Below are 14,132 nucleotides of genomic sequence, written 5' to 3' on the forward strand. Positions count from 1 at the left end.
TGAAAATTCTTTGGTATAAGTGCATGTTAACTTGCCGAAAGTATTTTTTTTTTTTTTGCTTTCATTTTTGGAAGAGTGAAACTAGTAACAAGGTAAAACAATCCAAAATTGATGTTTTTTTTTTTAATATTCTAAAATGACTGTTACATTTCTTAAGACTTATTTTATAAAAAAATTTATCTTTTCAAAAGTTAAAAAAATAAAAGTTATATAAAAATTACATTCCATCCATTTCATAATATGCTAAACTGAATGTTATATTCGTGCATTTCAAATATTTACTTTTATAATTTTTTTTTAAATATAGAAGGTTACATTTTATTTGTAAATTTAAATTATTTTGAAGTATTGTTGCTAAATTAACAAAAAAAAAATCAATAAAATGGATGTTAACTTTTATTAAAGAAATATAAAAAAAATAAACATGCACACAAAAATATTCCTATTTGACTGATGCATTTTACATCTCTTTAAATTAATTTAATGTTTCAGTAAGTAATATTTTTGTTGTATTACTTTGTTACTTTATTGAACTTGTTTTCAAAGACCAGAAAAATTTGGTTACAAAAAGAAAGCATTAATTTAAGATTGTTTTCCCTTTTTGTTAGTATCACTCTTCCAAAAATGAAAACAACAAAATACTTCTTGTAAACTAAAGCGTACTTCGACTGTAACGGTACTATTTTGTTGAAGTTCTCACAAAATCAGGTCAGTAAATCTGAAAAGGAAACCTTCTCAAGGTGAATCACTCAATCTGTAATTACTTTTCCAAAACGTTGTCAATCATTTTTTTGCAATATTTTTTAGGTCGACATCCCTAATCGAAAAGCTTCTGATCATTTAAACAATCCTCCCTATTAACAAGATGATTATTTTATTTATTTATTTATTTATTTATTTATTTTTTGCCATCTTAATGCTTGTTTTAAACTTATAAAGCATTTAGTGCTTTGTAGAAACTTCAATCTGTGAGAGGATGGAGTTAATAATTAAATACATAATCCTAAAGTAATTTATTAATTCAGGAATGTATAAATTCATTTGGATATTTTATAACTGTTAAATGTTATTTGAAATTACGGATTTGGGACATTACTTATAGGATGACATTTTTTCCATAATACATATTTTGAAATACAAGGTGGTATTGAAAATTTCTAAGATTGTATGAAATTTGATAACATTAAACAGAAAAGGTATTCACTGAATTAGTCTGACAATAGTATTTGTGTTATCTGCTTATGCAAGCTTTTGTAAAGTTCTGTTCAAATGATTGTCATCTAATGAATTCATCCCAAGCTTTATTTATTGTGCTTATACAGGCAAAAATATTAAAACACATACAACTAAAATAGTCACAGTTTATGTCTTGAAGTACATGATTGGAGTCAACTGAGAAAAAAAGATTGAAAATCATTGTTCTATGTTTTTGCTTTGTGCCATTTTCTATTTATTCACTTGTGCCATTTTTACTGTGAACAGGTAGATTTATATACAAGCTTCTAGTTAAGAAAACATAGGACTCCAGACGTTTCTTTTTAACATTAATGTATAAAAAGTTAGTTTATAATTGGTACTGTGAAAAAAATATTTAAGAGTAGATTATTTTTTTTTCAATAAAGCTTAACTCACATTTCTTTTTTTTTATATATAAAATTTTACATGTATATATTTCAATTTTAATAAAAATTTTACATGTATATTTTTCAATTTTAATAAAACGTTTTTCAGTAAAAAAAATAAAAAAATTATAACAAATGTTAATCAATAAAACAATACTTTGAGAACGATATTAGAGATTATTTTGATATAATTTTAATTTCTTAATGGATACATTTAAAATTTCTCTAATGAGCAAGTAGCTCTATTGCCTTGTGGATGCCTTGAGAAAGGCAAAGGCTAAAGGAGTAAACCTTGATAAAAAAATCCGGTTTGGAATCCCCGATAGGCAAACGGTGAAACAATGCAACACCTTTTTGGCAATTCCTGTAGCTGTGCTAGTGCCGATTGTATTGGTTTAGTTTCTGTTGAACTTTGTCTGCAACGCTGAAAGGAGGACCCTGGTAACTGGGCAAATCTAGGTCTCCTTGTTAACTGCCCAAGCCTACATCCAGATAGGCAACTCTAGTTTCGACTTTATAGCCACAACAAATGCTGCAGTGCACCAAATTAGATGCAGACCACCATTGTCTCATTAGACAGAAGGTTGCCATTAATTAAATAATATTAATTATTAGCATTCAAAATTTTAAAATGACTTTTAGCAAATATTTTTTACATTGAACTATCCTATTCACATCTCATGCATGTTTTAAGTTTAGTTTGTAATAAGAAATATTCAAGATAATCAAATTGCCAATAGATCAGTACTGAACAAGACATCAGGGTCACCACATGATTGCGATAACTTTTTCCCCCTTTATGTTAAACGTGAAAGTTTCCAATACGACCTTGTATGATGTTCCAGATTTGTTGAGATGATGATTGATAATTTGTATTACTTGAACTACTGTTCTCACCTCACATAGCATCCTAACGTTTCACCTGATGTGACCTAACCTTCAATTGCACCTTGTCAAGCTCAGGAATTTCTAACGGAACCCTTTATTTAATCAGCGGAGATAGCTTATTCTCATTCCGTCAGCCATGAGCAAGTCTTCAGTAATTCATAATTGTATTCTTCGTATCGCCTGTACTGAGGATTCTGATACTAAAAATATAATAAAGAATTACTTAAGACTTTTACCTGTTCATGGCTGACAGAATGAGAACAAGCTACACTTGTAGATTAAATAAAGGATTTCATTTGAAATTTCATATAGATTCCAAGAGTTTGACAAGATGCAGGTCAGAGGTTATATCGTTCAAAACATTGTGAGAATACCATCCAAAATGAGAACAATAGTCCAAATTATCTAAAGAAATCGCTGCATAATGTTGAGTCAAATGAAAGTAAAATCTACGACGATAGAGAATGATATAACAGAATACAAATGATAAAATGTATGAAATTAATGAGTTAAGCATCAAAACTGATTATTTTTATTCATGATCAAAAGATATTAGCAACGGCAAAGCTGTTAGATAAATGCAAGAAACTAGCTGTAAACTAACAATACATATTTTTGCAAACAGGGCATCTTTTTGATATTAGTAACTAGCAGAGAGACCCGGCATTGCCCGGAATTGAATGAAGATCAACGACTGTTTCACACTCCCATATTTTATTGTCATCAAAATCGGTGAAATCGCTCATTTTTCAATCAAATCCATTAATTGCCTGCTCTAGTTGAGGATGCTCCACAGTGCACTGGGAGGAAGCTTTACATGCTTTCCTGCAGTGACAGTCCACAATACAATGTAGTTTACATTGCACTGTAGAGAACCTACTGTTGATTTTATAAAAATATTTTTATATCATGGCTTGAATTAAATTTTAAGATGCAAAAGTCAAGTATCATGGTTGTGCTCTAAACAGAAACATTCATTTCGAATATGTTCCTGTCATATCAAAGAACCATACTGTTGATTTTATATACCGGGCCTTTATGCTTGTGCGATAAAATTTCTCAAATGCACTTGTGACGTTAGGCTGTATAAGGTGTTAACTTTAATCAAAATCTTCTGTTCCTTTTTTCATTGGATTTTTTTGATTATCAATACTAATTAAAGATATGCTGATACAAAACCTGTGCCAGGCACATAAAGTACATTTGTGTGAAATTTAAAAAAAAAAAATCAGCACAACTATTTAGGGGTCCACAGGAAACGAACTCTCACACAAAAGTTCCTTTTATATAATAGTAGTGATAACATTACAGGTATAAAATCTATCAATAAACATGTTTTAAAAAGGGTGCTCAACATAGGACTTAAAAGTATCTACATATTTATTTGGCCTCCTTACACTCGATATCCTCTGAAAGAAATATCTGCAGGTTGATGATTTGATAAAGGTTGTACAACTTCAAACCACACTTCTCCTGATTTGAATTCAGTGGCAAGGAGAAATCAAAGGCAACCAGAAAGAATGCTGATATAATCAGAGAATGATAAAATTCCAGGTTTTCTGTATACATGTCTCTACATCTATCTTAACTACTAATAATCCAGTTTATTCATTTATTTCACTAATAGTGCAATTAAAATGACAAATCCATATCCACAACAGAAGACCAATATCCTAATATACAGATCATGTGTATGCGATCAACATTGTTAAATTAACCAATTTACATATTTCTTAGCAAAAGGACATTGCATTAATTAATTGATCGTTTTTATTGCTTGTCTTCATCTAATAACACAGTTCTATTTACAAGTAATTTTTATTTTGTGAATAAAACGCATCGGGGATGGAAATTTCCAGTCCATTTTGGGGGTTGTGATTCTTGGTTTTCTTTCATTTTCTCAGGCAATCCCAGAGTAGAATAAACTTATTTGATTAAGTCTCTTAAACTGAAAAACAGAAAAACAAACTTAACCATTTAAATAAGCTATACTCTTTAGATCTGATGCATTGTTTTTTGTTTGTTTGTTCATAAGATTTCAATAATTACTACTATTGAAATCCAGGTTTTATTTCGAATTTTATAAGCTTATGAAGCCTTTAATAATCACTGCTATTTGTATAATGTATTTCTAAATGAAACACAAGTTGCTTTTATTTTAGTGGTGTGAAAAATACTTTTCTAACAAATCACTGGCTTCTCAGTCTAAAGAGAACACGTTAAATGTACTCCTGACTCTCCAAAGCTGAATTTGAAATATTGACATAATAATTGACCTGAATCATAAGAATCCCATTCTTGGCTTCTTACTGATAAGATCCAAATAAATAGTAAGCATGATATTTTTATTTTTTTGTATCTACTTAGTTGCAGGGGCTGTAGGGAGTTGGGGGAGGGGGCAACACATGCTATCCTTTGAGACTCCACCTGTTTTTTTCAAGTTACCTCCTGCAAATAGCATCAACTATTCCTACGAAACTTGGCTGCAGAATGCCAAGCTCCTGAATAGTTCTCACCATAAACAGTTATTATAGCTGAATATCTTTTCTAACAAATAATCAGGATTATATTATTTTTATTTATATTACATTTATTAACAGATACTTTTATGGTAACTCTGGTATATTTTCCTCATCTGTAATATTAAGTAGGTTTCTCCATCAAAAAGTATAATTGTTCCTGCTCAGAAAGGTTATTGTTTAGACAGATGCTACACTCTGAACCAAAGTAAAAAATATTTTTAAAAATAAGTACACAGTTCATATTAGTATAGATATATTAAACAAAAGAGAATAGACACAACTTTGAAGTGATATCTACAGAGTTAGCACTTATTAAAATGGAACTACTAAAGATAGTTCAAAGACTATTGAACCAAGGAATATTAAAGAGAACAGTGTTCTAATGGAAAAATTTGATTTGGAGATGAGTATAAAATAAATTTTCAAAAATAATTACATAATGATTTATGAAACAAAGTAAATCTAGATCCAAATGAAATAAAGATATTTCCACAGAAACCCACAGAATGAACACTATCAAAATTATAAACTGAAAAGCCAAAGCTATGCTGAATGGAAACTATACTCTTTTATCAAGAGAAATGTACAGATAGAAAAACAGAAGAGGTGCAAGACCAGGAATCGGTGCCTTGTGTCTCAGGGTTTTAGATCTCTCTATATTTTAGAGTGGAATCCAAACACATTTAGTAAAAGGACATTTAATTACATAGCATATAGCTTTTGATGTGGGCATTTATTTTTGATTAAAGTCAGATATTTTTTTTATGGGAATCGCTCCAGACAAGGCATGAAGCCACTTGATATAAGAAAAAATAAGATTAAAATCTTGACAATAAGTGCTAGATGGAATAGATTCTGACCCAGATAACAGCAATTCTTCCCTCTTTGTCAGAAATATCGCTCATAGAATGTGAGGACTAAAGGACAAAATAAGGGAATCAAGAGGTTTGCAGTTGCCAAAAGTAAACCCAAAATCCATTTTCTACTTTCCTTACTGGTTAAGTTTAGCCCGGAATGAGTGATTAAATCCGGACATCACTGAGGACTCATCACAAAACCATCTTCAAGATGTATTTTTCAATAAAATAATGATTTATTTACAGACATATTTCTCTGCTATATTGAATTCATACACTGAATAAAATTATTTTGTAGGCAGCTTGACATATGGAGAATACAGATACAAATTATTTTAAAACTAAAATAAAAATTCTTATATTTTATTATTCATAATAGTTCTTTGAAAAATAAATATAAATACAGAATTTTTTCTATAATTTAGAATTATAAAGCGAGATGTATTAATAGAAAATCTAAAAAGAAAAAAAAAAACTTAAAGCTGACACCATCAAAATAATCAGGACAAATTTGATAGAAAAGTATAAAATATTAGTCTTGCATCATCAGGAGTATAATTTAACACTTAAAAATAACTAACAATTTCGGGTTCATTTTTGTAAATAATCTACAAAGATCTTCTTTCAGCAAAACTTTATCAAGAAAATAAACGTCAGAATTGTGAAATTAAACATAACAGCAAAATTCGAAAATTTATTTCTTGTGTAAATTCAAATAAAAGAGTTATCTCCCTTGTTCAACATTTTTTTGTGCTAATCGCTACACTTTTCCTTTCAAATCTTAAGTTATACTCGGTTTCTATTTACTTACCTCCCCGTGAGGACAGAGTTAGATAGAAGGTTGTTTTTTTATATGAAGAAAATATAGCGCCCTGAAAATGAGCACTCTGAATAAAGACAACACAAAAGGTCAATGTGAAGGATCTGCTAAAAGTTTTAGAGGGCTACTTTCTTTCTGAATATTTTACATTCAATTTAAGGATTTCCATTGAATATATAATTTTGCTGTCATATTTAATCTTGGTTTGGAGAATATCTTAGGAAACAATTTACTAAAATGAATCCGTTATTTTCAAAATAATTTTATATACATAAAAAAAAAATTTTTTAATAAAATTTCTAAAGCTTAGAAAATGTTCATGCAAACAAATATCAAACATGAACAAACTTAAAAAATAAAAATTAAAAAAAAATTTAAGTAATAAAAGGAAATGAGGCATTGCAAAGATTGTCAGAAAAAAAAGACAAGAGTTATAATTCAAATCTGAATAAGGTTGAAAGCAGGAGAAGCAATTGGAAAATAAAATTTTTTTTTAAAATAAGACAAAAATAAAAGAACTGAAAACTTGTCAAAAATATTGGTGCTTATGGTAGAGTCAACAGATCGATTTTTTAATATGGTGTTTTAAGTAAAAACAATATTAAGTAGATGTCATTGCTTTTAGTTGAAATTGACACAAAAATAATCAGTAGATATCATTGCCTAATGGTCATGTCGAAAATATTAATATATTCAAAAATTACAAAAAATCGTCATGCTTTTGTGTTTTTAGTAAAAAAATAAAAAAAAAGTCTATTACAATATGCTATAAATGTCAGAATCCATGGTGGTGTAATCTAAATTTTGTGTTCAGAGTTATGTTCTGCATGTAAACTCTTCACCGTCTACTTTATAACATCTAAGAAAAATAAAATTTTACCCAATTTTCTGTAAAACTTACTTTTAACTATAGATAACATTCTACTCTAAAAGATTTTCGTAATTTTTGGATATATTACTATTTCTGACATGACAATTAAGTACGAAGATAGTTTTTGCTTAAAACAACATTAAAAAAAAAATCAATCTGTCGACTATTTTAACAAGAACTAAAATATTTAAAGCTTCAAAAGTATGAAAAAAAAAAAACCGTATTCAAATAATAAACATCAAGCATTTTCTTTAAACACTATACATGCATAATTTGTTGGTACAAACTCTTTTAGAGTTCTATGATGTGGCTAATATGTTAATATTGCAATCATGAATCTGCCAATAATTACGTTTCTATAAAAATTAGTTGTTTTTTTTTAAATATATATAATTAAATCATACAAACAATCTACAAATAAAAAAAATAATAAAAAAGAAAAGCATACATTGAAGCAACACATTTTCATTTAAACATGTATCATTAAAAAACAGATCTTAGGTTCAACTGTGAAAATAAATCTTCCATTTTTAATAACAGGGTTAAGCATTGGAATTTTGTAACAACTGCTTGGTTTTATGGCTTATAAACTCTTGGATTATTTAATGCCAAATCACAATTTACTATTGTTCTCGATTAATATAGTAAAAAAATATTTTCTAACTATTGTAACTAAGATTAAATATTGGATGCAACTACACTGATAGTGAAATTTGAAAAACGAAAAATCGATTAAACAAAAAAAACAATGGTATCTACTGATTTCTTGTGTCAATTTCAACTAAAAGCAATGATATCTACCGGATTGGCATGTCAGAAGTACTTAAATATTATCATATTTAAAAAGTAAACAACAAAAAAAAAAAAAACACGAGTTTTTAATATTTATTGTAAAAAATACCCTCACCATATTTTTTTGGGAACACATGACATAACAAGGGCAGTAACTCAGTTATGTTAAAAATAAGGCAAGTAAATCATATTTATGATTGTCAACACACAATTTATTTAAAAATTGACAATAGTTACACACTATTTACCTTTCCTCAGAACTCACCGGTGTTTTTTTTTAACTAAACATTTTTTTTTCGCTAATTTTTGTCAAAAAAAAGAAAAAAAGAAGCTTTCTTTAATAACTTTTTTACCTGATGGTTTTTCGTTATTTTTGGATATGTTCAGTACCATAACATGACGATTAAGTAGAGACCATGACATTTGTAGCATATAGGGGCTATCAAAATAAATTGTAAACTTTGACCAAGTTGGATATTGTGATAGTGGGCATCTTGAATTTATAATGAGGAGATTGATCATCTGCTCATGGAAAATTTTCTCATGTGCATATAAATCAATTGCTGAATTTATTACGTATATTTGTGCCGTTGTGTCATATATTGCAAATAATACTAGTTTTGTGTGTAGGATTGTCTGCTATAACAGGCGAAAGACTTGTTGCAAAATTGCAACAGTTGTGCTTAGAAGGTTAAGTTTGAAACAGAATTTCATTATTTATATATAGAAAAGACAAACGGTCACACGGTTTTGTATGTCCAGCAAAGGCTTTTTTCGCCAGGGTTCTATACTCCCTAGATTATAATATCTACGATTTACGAATGCACGTCATATCTACATTTATTTACATCGACTTTTATAAAATTCACGCTATTCCTTCCTCTTGTGTGTTTGGCTTTTTTGTATAAAAGCGAAACTGACTCAAAAGCGAAGGCAACTTCCCGGCCTTTCATGCCGGGACATCCAGAAAGAAATTAGCTTTGATCAATCTGCGGAAAACCCCTTATATTAGACAATTGCTATTCATTTAAAACGCTCCCTTTTTGTGGGGAGCTGATTTTCCCCAACATCCTGGAGAAACAAACAAATAAATGAAACAGCGGAAAGTTAAACTGGCCTTCAGCCAATGTTCGTTTCTGCAAGTCAACTTTTTGATTGACATCACTAAATTTCAGTGCTTTTCACTTCCTCTGGTCTCCTAATATAGCAGTAAAAGCTCACGTTTTCTTTCACTTTCTGCCTTCGGGTTCGTGCCACCCTCCCTACTAACTTTTTTTTTTTTTTTTTTTTTTTTTTTTTTACACCTCCAAACACCCGGGCAACACTGGATACCCCCGCTAGTTACATATGTATTTTCTATTGACACATTTTAATATAGATACTTGTCTTTTTTGGTTGTTTTGTGGATTTCTTTGATATTCCCAATTTATGAAAGTAAATGTTTTAGAAAAGAATATCAGTTTTGTCCAACTAACCTTTGGGAATGATTTGTAATTGTTCATGTAAAGTAGGATACTTTTAAATTGAGCATAAAAAAGCTAGCATTAACTTTGAACATTTGTTACATAATTTCAAACCTGTTATTAAAAACTAGTGATCAATAGTTTTTGACAATACAAGTTTAATTCTTGAGGAGGGAAAAACAAAAAAAAAACAGTACATTTCAATGTAAAATGTACCATAAAGTTAAAAATTCTAATCATGTGCATACAGCATCTAATTTCTAAATCTACAGTGCCACTATGAATGAGATTATATATATATATATATATATATATATATATATAGGTTCTGTTGGGTAAAAATAAATCCAATAGAGTGCTTGATTATTTAATAATAAGAGCATAATATTAATTTATAATATTACCAGAGTTCAGATCTATATGATACTTTAGGTTTAAAGCTTAGGGTAGAGAGACAAATTTTAAAAATTGCTGGGTTTTCCACTCTGTTAGAAGTCATTATTTGACCCGTGAGATTGCTTATAAAAAAAAACTCCACAGGTCAAAAGATGGCTGACGAAAAAAGAAAGAGAAGAGTTTATAATTAAAACTCAAGAAAACTCAGCAATTTTTTTTGGAGGGGGGGGGGGTTGTCCTCACCCCAGTTTGAAACCTAAAGGTACCATGTTTATCTGCCCTTCTATGATATTACAAATAAATATATTTATATATAAAATATTTATGGATAATTTTTACAAGAAACTATATGATTATGCTATTTTTGAAAACTATCTTTCAAAACTAAAACTAAAACATGCAGTAAGATTTTTTTTTCTTCTGTGAGTTTGAGTAAAATATTTCTGTAAGGAATGCGAGATGAAAAATAGATTTGAAAGAAAAGAATAGACTGAAATGAGGTATGCTTTGTTTCTTAAGATGAAAGAAATAGGAGTGGAAAGAGAAGCTTATTAACTAATAGCTGATATGAGAATTAAAACCATGTTACTTTGATAGTTGTGAATAAATGACATAGAATGCAAGTAAAATGGTAACTAACATGAATATGTGTTGATGAAGAAGAAAAATGTTTACTTAATGTAATAAAATTGTATGGAAACTACGATCAGCTTGTAACTTAGTGTAGATCCAGTAAGCCGTCAGTGTATAGGTGTGTGTGTGTGTGTGCATGTAGGCAAATGAATGCGTGTATGTGTAAGTATGCGAATGTGTAGGTTAGTGTGCATGAAGGAGTGTACGTATGTGGATCTGAGTCAATGTGTTATTGTAGGTGTGTGTGTATGTGTGTGTGCACACGCATGTGATGTTTGTAAAGCAGACATACAGAAAACTAAAGTGAAAAATTGAACACGGCGAATTCAACAATTATTTTCCAGTTTTATAAACAAAGATTATCATCAGGTCAATTTTTTATTTCAGTCACATAAATTATTTATCAGGAAACAGGTTTTGACTTTACTCTCAAACAATTTATTTATTTTACTTAAAACATAACGTCTTGGGCACATTTCAATTCCTTATATCTGCTTGAGAGAGAAAGAGCCTGATGAATTCATTTTCCAACAAGATGGGATACCACTACACTGGAGCTTCATGGTTAGAAAATGTCTCAACACCACATCAACAGACGATCTGGGCAAGATGATTACGATCTCATGCCCTGGCCTCCCAGATCACCAGATCTCACACCCTACATTTTTTTTTTTTTTTTTTTTTTTTTTTTGGTGGGAATTTGTGAAAAGACTGATCTATGTGCCTTCCCTTCGAAGAGGCCTGGATGAGCTGAAGGCCCGAATAACAAAAGCTGTTGCGACTATTGACAATGTAATGCTGGGACGCATTTGGCAAGAACTGGACTATCGGCTTGATGTCTATTGTGTGACCAATGGTGTTCACATTGAACATCTTTGAACATTTCATGAAAAACTTGAGATTACAAGTTTTCTGAATATATCAGATACGTTTTTATATCCTTAATAGTTCTTGAGATATTCAATATTAAAATGTGCCCAAGACTTTTGGAACGCAGTATTTTAACTAGAAAAAAATAAAATAAAACCAGTAATTTATAACAAATTTCCCAATGCATGTAAAATACCAAGATGAAAAGACAGCTAGGAAAACACAGTTGTCATCTTTATAAAAAAAATCTAGAATGATAACCCCAGTTCATAATTTTCTAGTGAAAGTGTATCTTAAAATTATGTACTGGAATTATCATTCTTAGCTATTCTCATTCTTTACTTCTTTATAAAGATGGCGATTATAGTTTCCAAGCTTAGTCTCTACTACGGTATTTCACATGTATAATGAAATTTGCTTCAACTATTTTTAATATTATTCCTTTCTTTTACTCAACAGGATTTAAGTAAAAATAAGTTGTTTGAAAATAATGCCAAAACTCCCCCCCTAAAAAATTTATGTGAATAAACTTTTCTTTACAAATTTTTTTTTGTTCATTAAAATAATTTGGAATCCTATTCTTCACAATTGTGAAGAAAAAAAAAAAAAATAAAAAATAAACAAACCCTAAAAATAATTCACTGTCAATAAATATTGGAAAAATAATCGTAAACTTGCCGAGTTTGAAAGGCAAGATATTTTAAACTGTTCTGCGATTGAAAAGATTTGAGCAACAAGAACCCCGCCCAAATAAAAAGGAAAAGGAAATAAAAGGGAGGAAGAAAATGGTATCATGCGCAAAAAAAAAATAAATAAATAAATAAAATAGTAAGAGAACACGGATGAGATTATGAGTAGTGAACAAAGGGTACAACATTCCAAGGTACACAGAGAAGGAAGAAGAGAAAAAGGACTTAACACTTCTGGGTTCAAATACCAACCTTAGTTGTGTCATTAACCAACCCTCCACTCTGCAAAGCATGCAGGAGAAAATAAAATAAAGCATCATCACCTTGTCCACAACAACCAACCATGAATCACCTTTATCACACATTTACGTTTTTAATACCACCATTTTGTAGCCAAAGTTCATGCTGACAAGTTACGAACGTATAAGAGCCAATTATTATTTGATTTATTTATTCAACTAGTTGATCTGTTTGATAGTCTGTCTTATATTATCTAGAAGTTACAACTTAAACGTTTCTTAAATAATGACAGTGTACATGAGTGAAACAGACAGGAGGTCCATACACAATTCAACCAATCCCATGTTTCTTGAATATTCTATCACATTTTTTTTTTTAATATAAAAGTCAGGATTTCACCATTCCGATCAAAATCAATAAAATTATTTGCACAACTTGCTTCATAAATCAATATTAAATGATCAAACATTGTTTCCATGCCCTTAATCAAATGATCTCGCAAAAAAAAAAAAAAAAAAAAAAAAAATCAATGCGCAACTGTGCATGTAGAAATAAACACATGAAAATGAACAAATCTGCACCTCCCCTTTTTTCTTTTTACAAGGGAGTCACCACTTATCAAGGCTAAAAGGCCACTCGAGGATAAGGGTTAATGGGTGTACAGTAGTCATCAAGACAACAGTGTAGTAATCGTTAGTAGTGGAAATTTGGTATAATTTGATTATTTAAAGGAATGGCTTGACAAAAACTTGTTTACATTGAACTTCGAAACAGTCATCTTGTAGTCAGCTCGAAAGCAGGCCAGCAGCAATTATCAGCAGCATTTTTTAAGTTGTTGCTACTAGCATTTACTTTTTACTGAAGGAAAAATAAACTTAAATCTATCTCTTTTTAATGGACACACAAAGAAAAAAAATTGATTGAAAACCTTCCCACACGAACAATATTAATTTCTTTCAGAATCAATAAAATAATTATAAAACTACAGAGAACATTACAGTTCTGCATTTTTGAGATGAGAATTGATTATTGTATTAGTTTGATTCTTTGGACTATTGTTCTCATCTTGTGACGTTTTCGCTTCGGTCAATATAACCTCTGACCTTCTTCAGGTATATCTTGTCGAACTCGGGAATTTGGATGGAATTTCAAATGGAACCATTTATTTACTTCACAGGGTAGCATGCTCTCATTTCGTCAGCCATGACTGGATAGAGGTCCTAAGTAATTTACAATTGTATTTTTCAGTCACCCACACTTAGAATTGAAGCTTCAACCTACAGGAGAATATTGCTTTTACAACTGATTTTTCCAAGTACTCTAATCACTGCACCACAGATCCTTGCGGACAGTTCTGAAGAACGTTGGAGAGTACATTGACCAAAACGTTGTGAAAATAACACTCAAGATGAGAACAGTAGTTCAGAGAATCCAAATAATATGTACAGAGAACATATTGAACATTTTTT

General features: G+C 29.9%; 1 protein-coding gene across 50 annotated transcripts in view; it reads right to left on the reverse strand.

Annotated features, from left to right (window-relative positions):
• The window catches only part of LOC145294072 (uncharacterized), a 616,260-nt gene that overhangs the window by 364,584 nt on the left and 237,544 nt on the right, over nt 1-14,132 (reverse strand). For 29 of the 50 annotated variants that reach the window (XM_080141123.1, XM_080141103.1, XM_080141121.1 and 26 more), the window contains exon 7: nt 12,676-12,705. The exons of the other annotated variants lie outside the window; for them this stretch is intronic. In XM_080141123.1, coding sequence (XP_079997249.1) covers nt 12,676-12,705 — 30 coding nt within the window. The remainder of the gene's footprint in view (nt 1-12,675; nt 12,706-14,132) is intronic. 50 annotated transcript variants of the gene reach the window in all.

The sequence above is a fragment of the Euprymna scolopes genome, chromosome 15 (genome assembly GCF_053919585.1).
Source record: "Euprymna scolopes isolate OS-2025 chromosome 15, ASM5391958v1, whole genome shotgun sequence".
NCBI lineage: Eukaryota > Metazoa > Mollusca > Cephalopoda > Sepiida > Sepiolidae > Euprymna > Euprymna scolopes.